At 39.7% G+C, this 13,779-nt stretch overlaps 1 protein-coding gene across 7 annotated transcripts in view; it reads left to right on the top strand.

Annotated features, from left to right (window-relative positions):
- The window catches only part of TPR (translocated promoter region, nuclear basket protein), a 38,312-nt gene extending 24,536 nt beyond the window's left edge, over positions 1-13,776 (top strand). Inside the window, exons 36-51 of one of the 7 annotated variants that reach the window (XM_082054821.1) lie at positions 13-221; positions 1,517-1,789; positions 2,542-2,684; positions 3,086-3,169; positions 4,642-4,842; positions 5,070-5,201; positions 5,691-5,781; positions 6,216-6,436; positions 7,337-7,405; positions 8,318-8,427; positions 9,050-9,156; positions 9,935-10,030; positions 10,222-10,378; positions 11,861-11,979; positions 12,620-12,718; positions 13,563-13,776. In XM_082054821.1, the coding sequence (XP_081910947.1) occupies positions 13-221; positions 1,517-1,789; positions 2,542-2,684; positions 3,086-3,169; positions 4,642-4,842; positions 5,070-5,201; positions 5,691-5,781; positions 6,216-6,436; positions 7,337-7,405; positions 8,318-8,427; positions 9,050-9,156; positions 9,935-10,030; positions 10,222-10,378; positions 11,861-11,979; positions 12,620-12,718; positions 13,563-13,618 (2,167 nt within the window). In that variant the 3' untranslated portion in view covers positions 13,619-13,776. Of the gene's footprint in view, positions 1-12; positions 222-1,516; positions 1,790-2,535; positions 2,685-3,085; positions 3,170-4,641; positions 4,843-5,069; positions 5,202-5,690; positions 5,782-6,215; positions 6,437-7,336; positions 7,406-8,317; positions 8,428-9,049; positions 9,157-9,934; positions 10,031-10,221; positions 10,379-11,860; positions 11,980-12,619; positions 12,719-13,562 lie in introns of all 7 variants that reach the window. The other 6 variants (XM_082054826.1, XM_082054825.1, XM_082054824.1 and 3 more) reach the window with 6 other exon arrangements.
- Positions 13,777-13,779: the final 3 nt, after the last annotated feature.

The raw sequence follows: 13,779 nt of genomic DNA, 5'->3' as shown, positions 1-13,779 counted from the left end.
CCTGTTTTTCAGTGCTAGCACTTCAGATCCACCAACGGCAAATATTAAACCAACTCCTGTTGTGTCAACTCCAAGTAAAGTGACTGCTGCTGCGATAGCTGGGAATAAATCTACTCCGAGAGCCAGTATCCGCCCGATGGTGACACCTGCTACTGTCACTAATCCTACTACTACTCCAACAGCCACAGTTATGCCCACAACACAGGTGGAGACTCAGGAAGGTGAGCATTAGTATGGTGTAAGGATCTACAAGTAATCATAGAATGGTTTGTGTTGGAGGGATCTTCCCAGCTCCCCCAGTCCCCCCCTGCCATGAGCAGGGACATCTTCACCAGCTCAGGTTGCTCAGAGCCCCGTCCAGCCTGGCCTGGGATGTCTCCAGGGATGGTTCATCCACCACCTCTCTGGCCAACCTGGGCCAGGCTCTCACCACCCTCAGGGACAACAATTCCTTCCTCATGTCTGGCCCAAATCTCCCTCCTTGTGTTTAAACCATCACCCCTTGTCCTATCACAACAGGCCCTGATAAAAAGTCTGTCCCCATCTTTCTTATCTGCCCCTTTTAAGTCTGGAAAGGCCGCACTAAGGTCTCCCTGGAGCTTCTCTTTTCCAGGCTGAACGCCCCCAGTTCTCTCAGCCTGTCGTCATAGGAATGAAATAATAAAAACTTTGCCTTGAAATCTCAGTAATTATTGGTTTGAAAATATGTCAAATAATTTTATTGTCCTTGCATTTCTTTCAATATTGCACTTCTATGACTGCCTCTCTTGCAACAAAGTTTATGATTATACAGTATCACAGTATCACAGTAGGTTTGGGATTGGTAGGGACCTCAAAAGATCATCCAGTCCAATCCCCCTGCTGGAGCAGGAATGCCTGGGTGAGGTCGCACAGGAACATGTCCAGGCGGGTTTTGAATGTCTCCAGAGAAGGAGACTCCACAACCCCCCTGGGCAGCCTGTCCCAGTGTTCTGTCACCCTTACTGAGAAGAAGTTTCTTCTCAAATTTAAGTGGAACCTCTTGTGTTCCAGCTTGATCCCATTACCCCTTGTCCTATCATTGTTTGCCACCGAGAAGAGCCTGGCTCCATCCTCATGGCACTCACCCTTTATATATTTATAAACATTAATAAGGTCACCCCTCAGTCTCCTCCAAACTAAAGAGACCCAGCTCCCTCAGCCTTTCTTCATAAGGGAGATCTTCCACTCCCTTAATCATCTTTGTTGCCCTATGCTGGACCCTCTCCAGCAGTTCCCTGTCCTGCTGGAACTGAGGGGCCACAACTGGACACAATATTCCAGATGGGGTCTCACCAGGGTGGAGTAGAGGGGAAGGAGGACCTCTCTCGATCTACTAACCACCCCCCTTGTAATACACCCCAACTGAAGATTGTAAGCAATGTTAACTCTATCTGCAGAACACTGAATCTGCTTATTTAGGGCGTTCTGAAATGGAGAATGTGAACTGTAGTAATTAGCATGCCGACAGTTGAATGCGCTCCTGTTTGCCTTTCAGCCATGCAGTCAGAGGGACCCGTGGAGCATGTTCCAGTCTTCGGGAGCACCAGTGGGTCTGTGCGTTCCACCAGCCCCAACGTTCAGACGTCTCTGTCTCAGCCCATCCTGACTGTTCAGCAGCAGACTCAAGCCACGGCGTTTGTGCAGCCCACCCAGCAAAGCCACCCTCAGATTGAGCCCGCTGCACAGGAGCCGTCCCCTGCCATCGTGGAGGTCGTACAGAGCTCACAGATAGAGAGGCCCTCCACTTCCACAGCCGTCTTTGGCACAGGTTGGTTTTATTTTCTAGGCCTGCCTTTTTGAACCCCTGTTAAGCCAGGCCTAACTTCAGCAAAAGAATTTGCCCTTTTTTCTCCCGCCTGAGCTTATTGCAAGTTTTACAAACTTCTGATGTTAGGCTCCTTTCTCAAACCTTAAGAAATAGTCACTGAATTCCTTGAAGCAGAAAATACAAACTTGTGTTTATCCGTTCAGAGCAGCATCGGGGTTTAATATGTTAAACCTTGCTGCCTCTGTTTCCGTGGTACTGTTGGAGCAAGGTTCATTTTAGGAGTCACGAGTAAGCTACTTAAGCTGGAATAGAAAATATAGAGATGAACACAAAAGCTGCTTAGTGTGATACACTGTTGCACATCTGTTTGGCCTGCATCGTCTAAAACGTTTATTCCCCAAAATACACTTTTCTAAAATGCTTTTTTTGTTTTCTAGCTGATACTCTGTTAAACTTGTAGGTGAACTTGTCAGAAGTAAAAATGCTGAAAAAATATCTTAATTTAATTTTAATTACATTTAATTACATCTGGGTTCAGTCAGGTCATGAATATGGGTCCAAGAGTATAAGACTTGTAACCAAAGGGGCTGATGGTTCCATGGCCTAGGAAACAGCACAAAGTGAGTCATTCTGATACTACTTGTTATCATCCAATGTAGAAAAAAAGGTGATACTCTGGAATAAAATACTAAACCTTCTGATTTTCTTGTCTGTACATTTGAAAATAACAGAAAGGCTCTTTTAAGTTTCAGCTACTCCGAGTTCTTCGCTGTCTAAACGTCCACGAGAGGAAGAGGAAGATAACACTGTGGAAAACTCGGACCAAATTTCAGAGGAAACGGTGGATGTGCCTCTTCCGAAGAAACTGAGAAGCGTACAGAGAGTTGGACCTGAGGTTTGTGACAACATAAAATGCTACTACTTAATCTGTCTTATTAACTCTCTACGAGGTGGATATTGCATACCAGAAAAGGGCAAGATGGTGTAAGAATGTTATCACTTAATTAGCTGAGAGAATGGAGGTGGAATGGGAAACCTTGGGGGTTCTTTTTTGGTCCCGAAAAGATTAGAGCACTGAGGTGCAGTGGACTGGAATGGGGAAACTATTTCTCCAAGGCAGAGAAATCTAAGGTGCCATATAAAAGCAGAGCAAAGGAGTAATAGTGGAAGGGGAACAAAATGATGCCTGTGATCTTTGTGGGAAAAGATCATTAAAAAAAGAAGTTAGAAAAATCTCAAACATCTTAACTTTAGCGCTAATGATGTTTTAAACAAGAAAAATGAATGTTCTTTCAGGAGGAAGTGACAGCAGAAGAGAGCACTGATGGTGAGGTAGAAGCTCAAACATACAATCAAGACTCACAAGACTCAATTGGAGAAGTAAGCATGTTTGAAAAGAAAAATATTTTCAGCAGAAATAGCTGTCTCTTTCACTATCAATGTTTTTAGAAATGAAATAGCAAATCATATCTGGAACTTTTCAAGTGGAAATCACTTTAAACCATTTTAAGTTCAGACTTGCTGTGTTCAAGGATACATATTTGGGTTGTATTGCACTCTACATATAGCTATATAAGTAAAATTCAGGATGTTAATGAAGCTTTGCAGTTTTGAATTTCAATTTGATGTGGCGTTTTAGAAATCCTAGTGTCCTTAACCCCAGTTTTCTATAGCAAAACTGAGATGGAGAGGTTAAATAAGTCACGATCTTAAAATGGAATTTGTTTTCAGTTCTTCATTTACTCCTTTGGAGAGCTTCTCTTTGTTTTCTGGCCTTTATTTTACAGAAGGATTTGACAAATCCTCAAGCAAGCTTAGTGTTAGATGGGTCATGATGTGATAGACAAAGAAAATAAGTTGGTTTTGTTCTGGTTCTGTAAAATGCCCATTGTAGCTGTGTTAGGAAAGCTAAATATAACTGTAATTTGGCAAAACCTCATGTTGAGCTGTGGAATCTATTTTCTTTAGGCAGTGGCAGGTTCTGAGTCTTTAGTCGGTCATTTTTCCCCTTGTATCCATCATATGTTTAAAAGGCATGACAAACATTTATCTCCTCATTAAATCCCAGCTGTGTGCTTTCTATTCCACAGGTATCTTTAAACCTTCTTTAATTAAACAACTCAATGTGATAATTTGAATTCTGCTGCTAGACAAGCATGTTCAATTTTAAAGTAACATGTTGTTCAGGAAATAATAACCTAGTTATCATACCTAAACCAAAAGTCTTGAATGCTACAAAAGGGATGTGGTAAAGTCTTGATTGTTTTTTTAAGAGATTATGAGGGACTCTCTCTTATGCACTTGTCTTTTTTCTGAACACTTCTAGTCATACTTGTCAGGTTTACATGTTTTGACTATATGTACATGCTGAATGGAAGGAGAATTGTTTGCTCACTTTGTGGCTGGTGATCATGTGCACTGTGTTGCTGTTTCTCCAGAGCAAAAGAACTCTAAAGCAGCAGCTCAGGATTCCTGTGTAGAAGAGAGATGGTTGCAGGTGTTGGTGTTTGTCCAAAGTAGATGGCTAAACATTCAGAGAGCAGATTTTCATGGGTGTGCATTCAAATACATCATATGTGATACAGTATCCCTAGTGATGGCACCTATTGGAGTTGAACTCTGTTGTCCTTGTGGGTCCCTTACAACTCAGGACGTTCTATGATCCTATCCCAGATCAGATTTGGTAGGGAAGGGTAAAATATTTGTGTTGTAGAGCAAGGCCTCCATTTGACTGAGGTTGAGATCTGAGAGATCTCAGAAATTCAACACATGCTTTCTTGATGAACATGTGAAAATCGGATATGCCGTATTTGATTTTGGTTCCTCCGGTAATTCACATTTCTCTTTGGCAGGGTGTTACCCAGGGAGAGTACACTCCCATGGAGGACAGTGAAGAAACTTCTCAGTCTATCCCGATAGATCTTGGACCTCTCCAGTCAGATCAACCAAATAATTCATCATCCCAGGATGGTCAGTCCAAGAGAGATGATGTCATCGTAATTGACAGTGATGATGAAGATGATGATGATGAAGAAAATGAAGGCGAGCAGGAAGTACGTGTAGCATGGAATTACTTTATTTATGAATTACTTTATGATTTTATCTTTGATCCGATGTAAAGTTCACTGTGTGGGACTAATTGTTTTTACTGTATAAATACTCTGGATTTTTGTAGTCTGGACTTGCAGTGTGTGGACACAGCCTGTTCCAGCTGTTCCAGCAGTGCCCCTGCTGCAGGACACGGCTAAGCCCATCAGCTGCTGGTTTTTTATGGTTTTAGGACTATGAGGATGAGGAAGAAGACGATGAGGATGATGATGAAGACACAGGGATGGGAGATGAAGGCGATGACAGTAATGAAGGAACTGGTAGCGCTGATGGCAATGATGGATATGAAGCAGATGATGCTGAGGTGAGATTTGTAGCTTTTTTTTATAGCCTGTTAAATTTCTTGGAATAAATCGGTGTTGTGATGCATCTGGACAGATTGACGTACTTGAAAGGGAAAATCTTAGTGTGAATTCATCCCAGAAAATTGAGGCTGCAAGTAGGTGATAGTAATTCCTGTGTTTTCACAAGAAGACTCAACTTTGAACGTGTAAGAACGTTGAATGAAAACGCAAAGTACAGGGGCAAGCAACAAATAGTGTAGTCGGAAAGCTAGTAAGGCAGTTTCTTCAAAAGCTGGATATTTCATGATTATTAAGCGATCATGGCTCCATTGTTCACGTTTGCGTATGTACAGATACGCAAAACTCCTGAAATTTCATACAGTTGTATACATTTACACAATTTCATAGATATTTACAGAAATATTTTAAGATTATGATGTCTTTGATATCTTTACAGGATCTCAGTTGTTCAATGCTAATCGTATTATATCTATGTGGGGTTTTTTTAGGGTGCTGATGGCACAGATCCTGGAACAGAAACTGAGGAAAGCATGGGAGGAGGCGAAAGCAACCAGAGGGCAGCGGATTCCCAAAACAGCGGTATGTTTATTCCATGTTTCTTCAAAGTCTCTGTCTGTAAGAAGGGAAAATGTAGAAGCTGTTTTGCCTGTGTTAAAATATGCACTTAAAAGTAAGAATATAAGGCAAAATGCTAAAAGTGATTTTAACCTGAAATGTAGATTGTTTTGAATTTTTTTTTTTCTGGATATATTCTGCATTCCCTTTTAAAACCATGGAAGCTCTGGTTGCTGTGGAAATTGCTCTCGATGGCTCAGTAGATTAACCTCCTCTTTCTAAATCAGCACTTAAATAATCAGCGGGTTTTTTTTCAGTGCTGGTGTTGATGTAGCTGGCACAAGTGCTCTTTTAAGTGCTTTTAAATAACAGCGCTCAGCTGTCACCACTCTTGCAAGGTTAGAAACATCTGTGTTAATATGGAAGCAGAATTTGAAGACTTGCCTTCATGTTTTCAGCTCAGTTTGGGGAGCACACCCTTCTGTATGTTTTAGGAGAAGGGAGTACAAGCGTTGCGGAGTCCACCTTTCCTCACGAAAGCCCACGAGAACAGCAGCCATCGTCCGCCTCAGAGAGACAGGCCCCACGGCCCCCCCAGTCACCGCGCAGACCCCCGCATCCCCTGCCCCCACGACTCACCATTCATGCTCCTCCTCAAGAACTGGGTCCCCCAGTGCAGGTATAAACCATCTCTAGCAGTTGAGAACTTCTGAAACCTTAAAAAAATTACCATATGATTTCTTCTAAGTAAAACCCAAGTACTCTGCCTATTGTAAAAATAGATTACATCTATTTACCATCCTGAAATGGTTAGGCTTGATCTTGAGTGTCTCTTCAAACCAGAATGGTTCTATGATTTTAAAAGTGGTATCTGAGCAAATGGACTTAACCTGTCTCATCCTGCAGATTATGGCTGGACAGGGATCATTAACAAGAGTCAAGTGCTCCTAATGGATTTGTATCTTGAAATTCTTATACCAGTGTTGTTTCAATCAGTGACTATGGATATTTCCATTATAAAAGCTGTTCTTGAACAGACTGTAACTTGGACAGGTTTGCAGGGGGTTTTTATTGGTCCCTGCCCCAGTGCAGACTGAGCACAGGAATGTTGCTGTTAATTTTCTAACCTAAACCTTTCACAATCAGTGCCTGACCCGTGATAATGCTTTAACACACACCTATAGATTTTGTAAACTAAACATTACACCCTGAATTTTGCAAAAATATCCTGACTGAAATTTATGCTTTACCATAAACTGGTTCTGAGGCTCAAGGCCACAATATTTCAGTGCTCAAGTTTTCTGTCCTTGGGATATAGTTGAGTAAAATAGTAATGTCACTTACCCGGAATTTAAACCTACATGATTCTTTCATGGTTAGACCAGGCAGCAGACACAAGGTGTGGAGCAGCCACAGTCTGTTCTTTAAGACGTTACGATGATGTACTGAGCAGTATTGTACACTGACATGTCATAGTTACACTTGTTTAGCCACTATCTTTCATTCTGATTGAACAATTGTATGTTATTAGAATTCCAGGAAAGCATTCACACTGCTTCTTTTTTTCTTTATTGTAAAGAGAATCCAGATGAGTCGGAGACAGTCAGTGGGGCGTGGACTTCAGCTGACTCCTGGTATAGGTGGAATGGTAAGGACTTGAACATCTACTGCTAAAAACCTGCATTGGGGGAACATTCATAACTCTTGGGGTCTGTTTTGGTTTTTGAAGAAGTTTAGCTACTGAATTGAGGGGTGGGATGGTTTCTGTAGCCTTGCAGATAACATCTTAGTCCTGTTAATTTCTGTATTAATGAAAGGTAAATACTAGAAAAGTCCCAGGAAGCTAAAGCTGTTCAAAAGAGCTTGAATTTCCTTTTGTCTAGGGTGGTTTTAATTAGTTGTTTTTAGAATCAGTCTTTTGAAGTGGATGGAAAAATAAATTAAATGTTTTCAACCTCATCCTTAAGGAGCAAGGCTAATTTATGCTTTCTGTCTGTCTCTTTGAGCTAGTTTCCAACCCTTTATTCAACTTCAGCTCTGGTTTTCAGAACAAATGTTCAGTGAGGAAGAAGAGAGAGACTGACTAAAAAAAAAGTATCTTTTCTGAGATCAAAGGCATCAGCTCAGGACACAAATCTACAGGGAACAGACTATTTGACTCATACTGTGAAAAATCCCATGTGGTCAGTACATTACAGCAATCCAGATAAAGACAGATGATTCGTATCTGTTTATGAACACATCACCCTAAGATTGCTTTGTAGTCTACAGGAAGATGTCGCACTTACATGATAGGATGGTCTCATGGAGTAGACTACTAAAAATCCTTTGAAAGATGGGTGACCTGCAAATGTGTATTTTTTATTTTGGTTTGATTTGGTGTTTTTCATCACCTGTACGGGCAGTCTATGAAACAAGCTCAGATTTAGATGTCTGAAACCGGACAAGAATTTTGTTAGGGCTAAATCTTTGCTTTACTGGACAATGTGGAAAAAAAGCAAACTAACCTTTAACTTAGCTTGGTAGAAACTGGAAATAACGTTGTAGGCTCTCATATCAGCCTCTTTTTTTCCAGCAGCAGCACTTCTTTGATGATGAGGACAGAACGGTTCCAAGCACGCCGACTCTTGTAGTTCCACATCGTACAGATGGGTTTGCAGAAGCCATTCAGTAAGTAGATGTAAAGAAAAGAATAAGGCAGCTATTTCTTTCCATTTTGCAGTGGAATGAAAATAAATTCAAATTAAATGAACTCGTGATTGGAGTGATGTGTTAAAATGTGCGAAGTGTTATGATAGATGACTGTATCTACTAATAAGTAATCGTTATTTGAACTGTGTATTCTGAAACTCATCAGCAAATCAGGAGGCAGATAATCTCCAATGTATTGTAATGTACTGACTTAAGATAGGTTCTTCTATTTAATTTCCTTTCCTGTTCTTTGCCCCACACTCCCTGCCCCCTAGTATTACCAATAAAATAGGTAAAATTATCACTTCGATTTGGGGTGATTCAGCAATCCACTTAAAATTGTGAGAATTTGTAGGATGACTAAGTAAAGAATATTGTCTTCAGGATTGTTTTACTGACTTTGGAGGCAGTCCAGATCAGTTTGAGAAACTAATTGCTATTTAATTAGCAGTAGTTTAGCTGATTTTTGTGGTTAGTGTTAATTCATTTTGTCTCATGCATAATATGTTCTCTTGTTTTGGTCAGCTGGCTTTCTGGCTCCCCTACACCTCCTCAAATGACCTGAAAAGTTGCAGAATTCCTTACATGTTTATTCTGATAGTTCCCCCCAGGTAGCTGGAGTTCCTAGATTCAGATTTGGACCCCCTGAAGACATGCCCCAAACCAGCTCGAGTCACTCAGATCTTGGTCAGCTTGCATCGCAAGGAGGTAAACCAGTTCTCTACTTTGTTTCTGTGGTTGCTAGAGAGAAAAACAAATAATGCAGTCAGTAAAATGCAGTTCTACTTTGGGTGCTTGTTGAAGTGTGGAAACCCACGACTCTTAAATAATTGTCAGCAGAGGGACACTAACAGAAAGGAAAAAGGTGTTTCTTCCAAGCTGCTGCACTTCTGTTTGTAATATGATTTTTAAAGTGGAATGCTTCTCTGGGTAGGAGCAACAGGCTTGTGAACCAGAGAAACTGGAATTTTATGCAGCACAGAGTGCTTGCTGGACACAAGAAACTTCATTTAAGGAGAAATTAAATATTGAAGGAATGGATTTCAACTTTAATTTTACTGTTGATCGTAGCTTTCCTGTAGTAAAATAATAGGAGATAACAGCAAATGCAAAGAAATCTTTGGGATATAGCCTTATTTGCAAAGAGATGGCCAGGCAGTTGGTCTATAATGGTTTTGTTCTCATAAATCAGTCATTTTCCCCTCTATCCCCATCAGCACAGAATGGGTATGCTTACAAGAAAAGAAGAAAGCTCACAGCAAAACAAGCGCATAAGAAAAGTATGAAAGTAAAACAAATATATTTTCATCAAGGTTTTACCTTTTAATAAATTATAATTAGCTCCGGCAGTAAGTCAAAACAACTTAAAATAACAATCTCCATATTTAAGTACAAATCACTGAATTTCATCAAGTGTACAGAGGGAAGACAGTTAATCTAGTTTTTAGCTGGCTATTTTATTTGTCACTAAAACTTTGTGTTGCAGGTTTAGGAATGTATGAAACCCCACTATTCCTTGCTCATGAGGAAGAATCAGGTGGTCGCAGCGTTCCCACAACACCGTTACAAGTAGCAGCACCAGGTAAGTGACAAGACATTTTCAGGCTGAAGTAAAGGCTGGAAACCTTGACTTTTCCAGAAAATAGTTAAATTATTGTTATAGCGCTTATTGCTACGTCGGGAGTATTTCCCTGACGTGCTTTTGATTTCCAAAGGTTTTCTGTAGGAAATTCAAACTAAGTCGATGTTTATTAAACTACCTTTCATGTACAGTGACAGTTTTTACCGAGAGTGCGTCAGCCGATGCTTCAGAGCACGCTTCTCAGTCTGTCCCCATGGTGACCACATCTACCGGCAACCTGTCCACCACCACGGAGCCTGGAGCGGGTGACGACGGGGATGAAGTTTTTGCAGAGGCAGAGTCTGAAGGGTAAACTGTGACTCGTTTGGTTCACTAAGACTTGACGCCATGATAGTTTTTCATCCAAGCGTGCCTGCGATTCATTTTCAAGTTTAACTTATTCTGGTAGGACAGACGACTCGAAGAGGATTTAGTAATTTTTGGGAGGTAGTACAATCTGACCTTTTCTTCTAAACCCAAAGATTTTCTTCTTCTGATTTAGCGTAGCTAAAAAGTCACCAGAAATCATGATTTCTTTATTTTTTTTCAGAATGTAGAGGGCTCTGTAGTGGTCAGACACTGAGAGTTAAGGCCCCGCTTTGAAGGACTAGAGTTTGTAGAATAAAGGCTAAAGCATTCCTGTTTGCTAGCAGAGAAAATCACTTCTTGCTCCAAAGGATCTGCAATGAAGTCATTCAGTTTGGGCAGTGAAAGGACAAAAGATGGAGCACAAGGGAAGAGGATAAGCAGTTTTTAAGAATTTCATAGACAATGATATTGTCTTCTACTTTTCAAGTGCAATTTTTAATATTTATAGTGATTGCTATATTTTTATTATGATCAAATGCATTCCAAATCTAAAAGGGGAGATGTTATCATTTCATATTGTATTTTGCTTTTGATTTTTATTGGGTACATAATAATAAAAAATGTGTACTTCACAATTTACCTACACTTTCATCTACTGATTGCGGAAGGTTTGGTCATAAGAAAAATGAAATGTTCCTGCTGCGAGTTAAATACACCACACAGTTTTCCTGATGCAGCACCAACTTGGACTGCAAGTCTGCCTGCGAGTAGTTAGGATGAAAATTGTGATGTTACAACCGCATATTTGTTTCTTACAAAATATTTAATCTTCACTGAATTAGAAGTGTGTCTATAGACAAACTAAATGATTTGTGAAGCAATCCATAGTTGGGACCAGGCTTTTAGCGTGGTGGGAGAGCAAGTCAGTTGTTAGCAGGGAACAGTTTACTTTTGGTTATCATCTTCCAACAGTTTTTATTATACTAATCAAGGTAAATAAAAAGTATACCAAAAAGTGAGCTACATTTAAACTAAATTGAATGTTTAGTTTATTTTTTCCAGCCCTATAATGCTTTTAGGCTTTTATCTTTTGAAGACAGAGTCCGAATAACGTAGGTATTGCACCCAGGAGTGGTCTTTAGGCATAACCAATTACTGCGGTCCATCTGCTTCATTCTTCCTGTCTAAATATACACACCACCATCACGTCAGGCTTTTTTAGTTATTAAATAGCTTCTCTGAGATACAATTAGTGTGTTGAATGTGCATCTGGAGTGGGCTGCATATCAAGGAAATTACATTGTTATTTTTTACAGTCCAGATAAATCTCTCATGATTTAGGCAGGGGGAACACAAGAAAACAGAATAAAACCAGGGAGAATTTCTGGGGAAAGACGGGAGTCTGTCTGCTTCAAGGTGATGCTTTTTTTCCTCAGCTTTTTGAAACGATGAGAATATAATTATATGTTCCTTCTATTACAGAATTACTTCAGAAGCAGGCCTAGAAATTGATAGCCAGCAAGAAGAAGAATCTGTTCAGGCATCTGATGAGTCAGATCTTCCTTCAACTAGTCAAGATCCTCCTTCTAGTTCATCTGCAGGTAGGGGTTAGTTGCTGGAAGCAATTATTTCATACTTTTGGACCAGCGTCAAGCACTGCTTGTAGCCAAGATACACAAAATAGGACAGAACTCTTGAAGCATCGTTACATTTTTATGACTATAGTCTTAACAGCAAAGAGTTTCTGCTTGGAGTGCAGTAACTGGAGTAGGCTGAAGTAAGAATAATGCTTGAAGGGGCAAAAGTTATTGATAGATTGAAAAGTGCATTAAAATTATGTATAACATAACCACACTTATTTAACAATGTATTACAATGTATTCCAATATCAAACGGCAAATTTCAACAATGCAAATACCACAATTACTTTTGCACCAACTTGATACTTTGATGATACTATCCAGTTATGTTTGATGTCAGATTTAAAAATACATTTTTCATTCAAACAGTAAGTAAATCACAGTTGAGTTATCAATTTACCAGCTAGCGTGGGTGATAAAAGAAGTCCCAAACTGACTTGTTTTAAGGCTTTTATTTACATGAGAGAAGCTGTGAATGAAATAAGGATGCACTTTCATAATTTTGAAGTAAAATTTGAGAGCACGATGCATATCAAATCATGTAAACATTGAGAAACAGCACTAGACACAGACGTTCTTTCCTGCATTTCCACTTCTTCAGACACAAGCAGCAATCAGCCGAAGCCGTTTCGCCGTGTCCGACTTCAGCCACCGACATTGAGAACTGGTGTTCGGGGTCGCCAGTTCAACAGACAGAGGGGTAAGTGTTCATGGTTGCTCAAATTCAGCCTTTTTCAAACAATTTTTAGTACTTTCTTCCTGTGGGGACCATATATGAAGTACTACTTTATATGGCTACATTTGCTTGTAAGACATTGAGTAATACAGCATCCCTGCCCTAACTTCCAATGTCTTACCCTAAGAGCTCTGTAGTTTTGGTTTAGTATGTTAGTCTGAGCGTTGTTTAGACAGGCAGACTTTCTCTTATGTGGCACTTGGTTCTTAGCAGTGGACAGAAAGTAAATGGCAGTAGATTGTGAATTTATTATAAAGTTTTAAAAGATTTTTTTAAATGTTAGGATATAAGTTTAGAAATCTTTGGTTTTTAACATTGCATATCAGTTTCCCATTTGGTACATCAAAGTTTCTAGATATTATATCACCATGTCTTATGTCGATTAAAAAATAAAGTTTATGGAAGTATTACAGACTTTTGGAATTCGATATGGAGTTAAACCACAACAATAAACTGTTGTTTGCAACTTTTGAATTAAGAAAAATCCTTAGATGAATTGTATTTGGGTTGGCATTATTTTAACATTGTACAAGACTTGCTACTAGCACTGAAATACAGGTGTCTGGTATTACAAAGGAAAAAAAAAAGTGAGGAGGCAGACCTAGGATTGATGTTCTTTATAGTCTTATCACCATTTGTTTAATAACAAAAGGGGAGGGAGGGCAGCTCAAATGTTACCAGAAAGGAGCAATTCCCAACAGAAAAATGAAGTATCACATGTGCTAATGGTTGGTTAAAAGGGTGAAAAGGATTTATATTAATGTATTTGTTGTGTGTTTTTTGTCTTTTCTTTTTCTTCCTGACACAGGTGTAACTCATGCAATGGGAGGCAGAGGAGGCCTGAACAGAGGCAACATTAATTAATGGTCTGTAAAGTAATTACAGCTGTGTATACAAAAGTGCCAGTTTGCCTGTGGTTGCTTTAGTGTCATGAAGCTAGAGCTTAAAGCAGCGTTTTATACTTAGATTTGTGTGCACACATTTCGATGTCTTTATTAATAAAATTAGACAAAATGTCAACATTC

Source organism: Streptopelia decaocto (genome assembly GCF_964273445.1).
Source record: "Streptopelia decaocto genome assembly, chromosome: 5".
Taxonomy (NCBI): domain Eukaryota; kingdom Metazoa; phylum Chordata; class Aves; order Columbiformes; family Columbidae; genus Streptopelia; species Streptopelia decaocto.
Note: the sequence above shows the minus strand (reverse complement) of the source record. Positions and strands in the feature narration are given on the sequence as shown.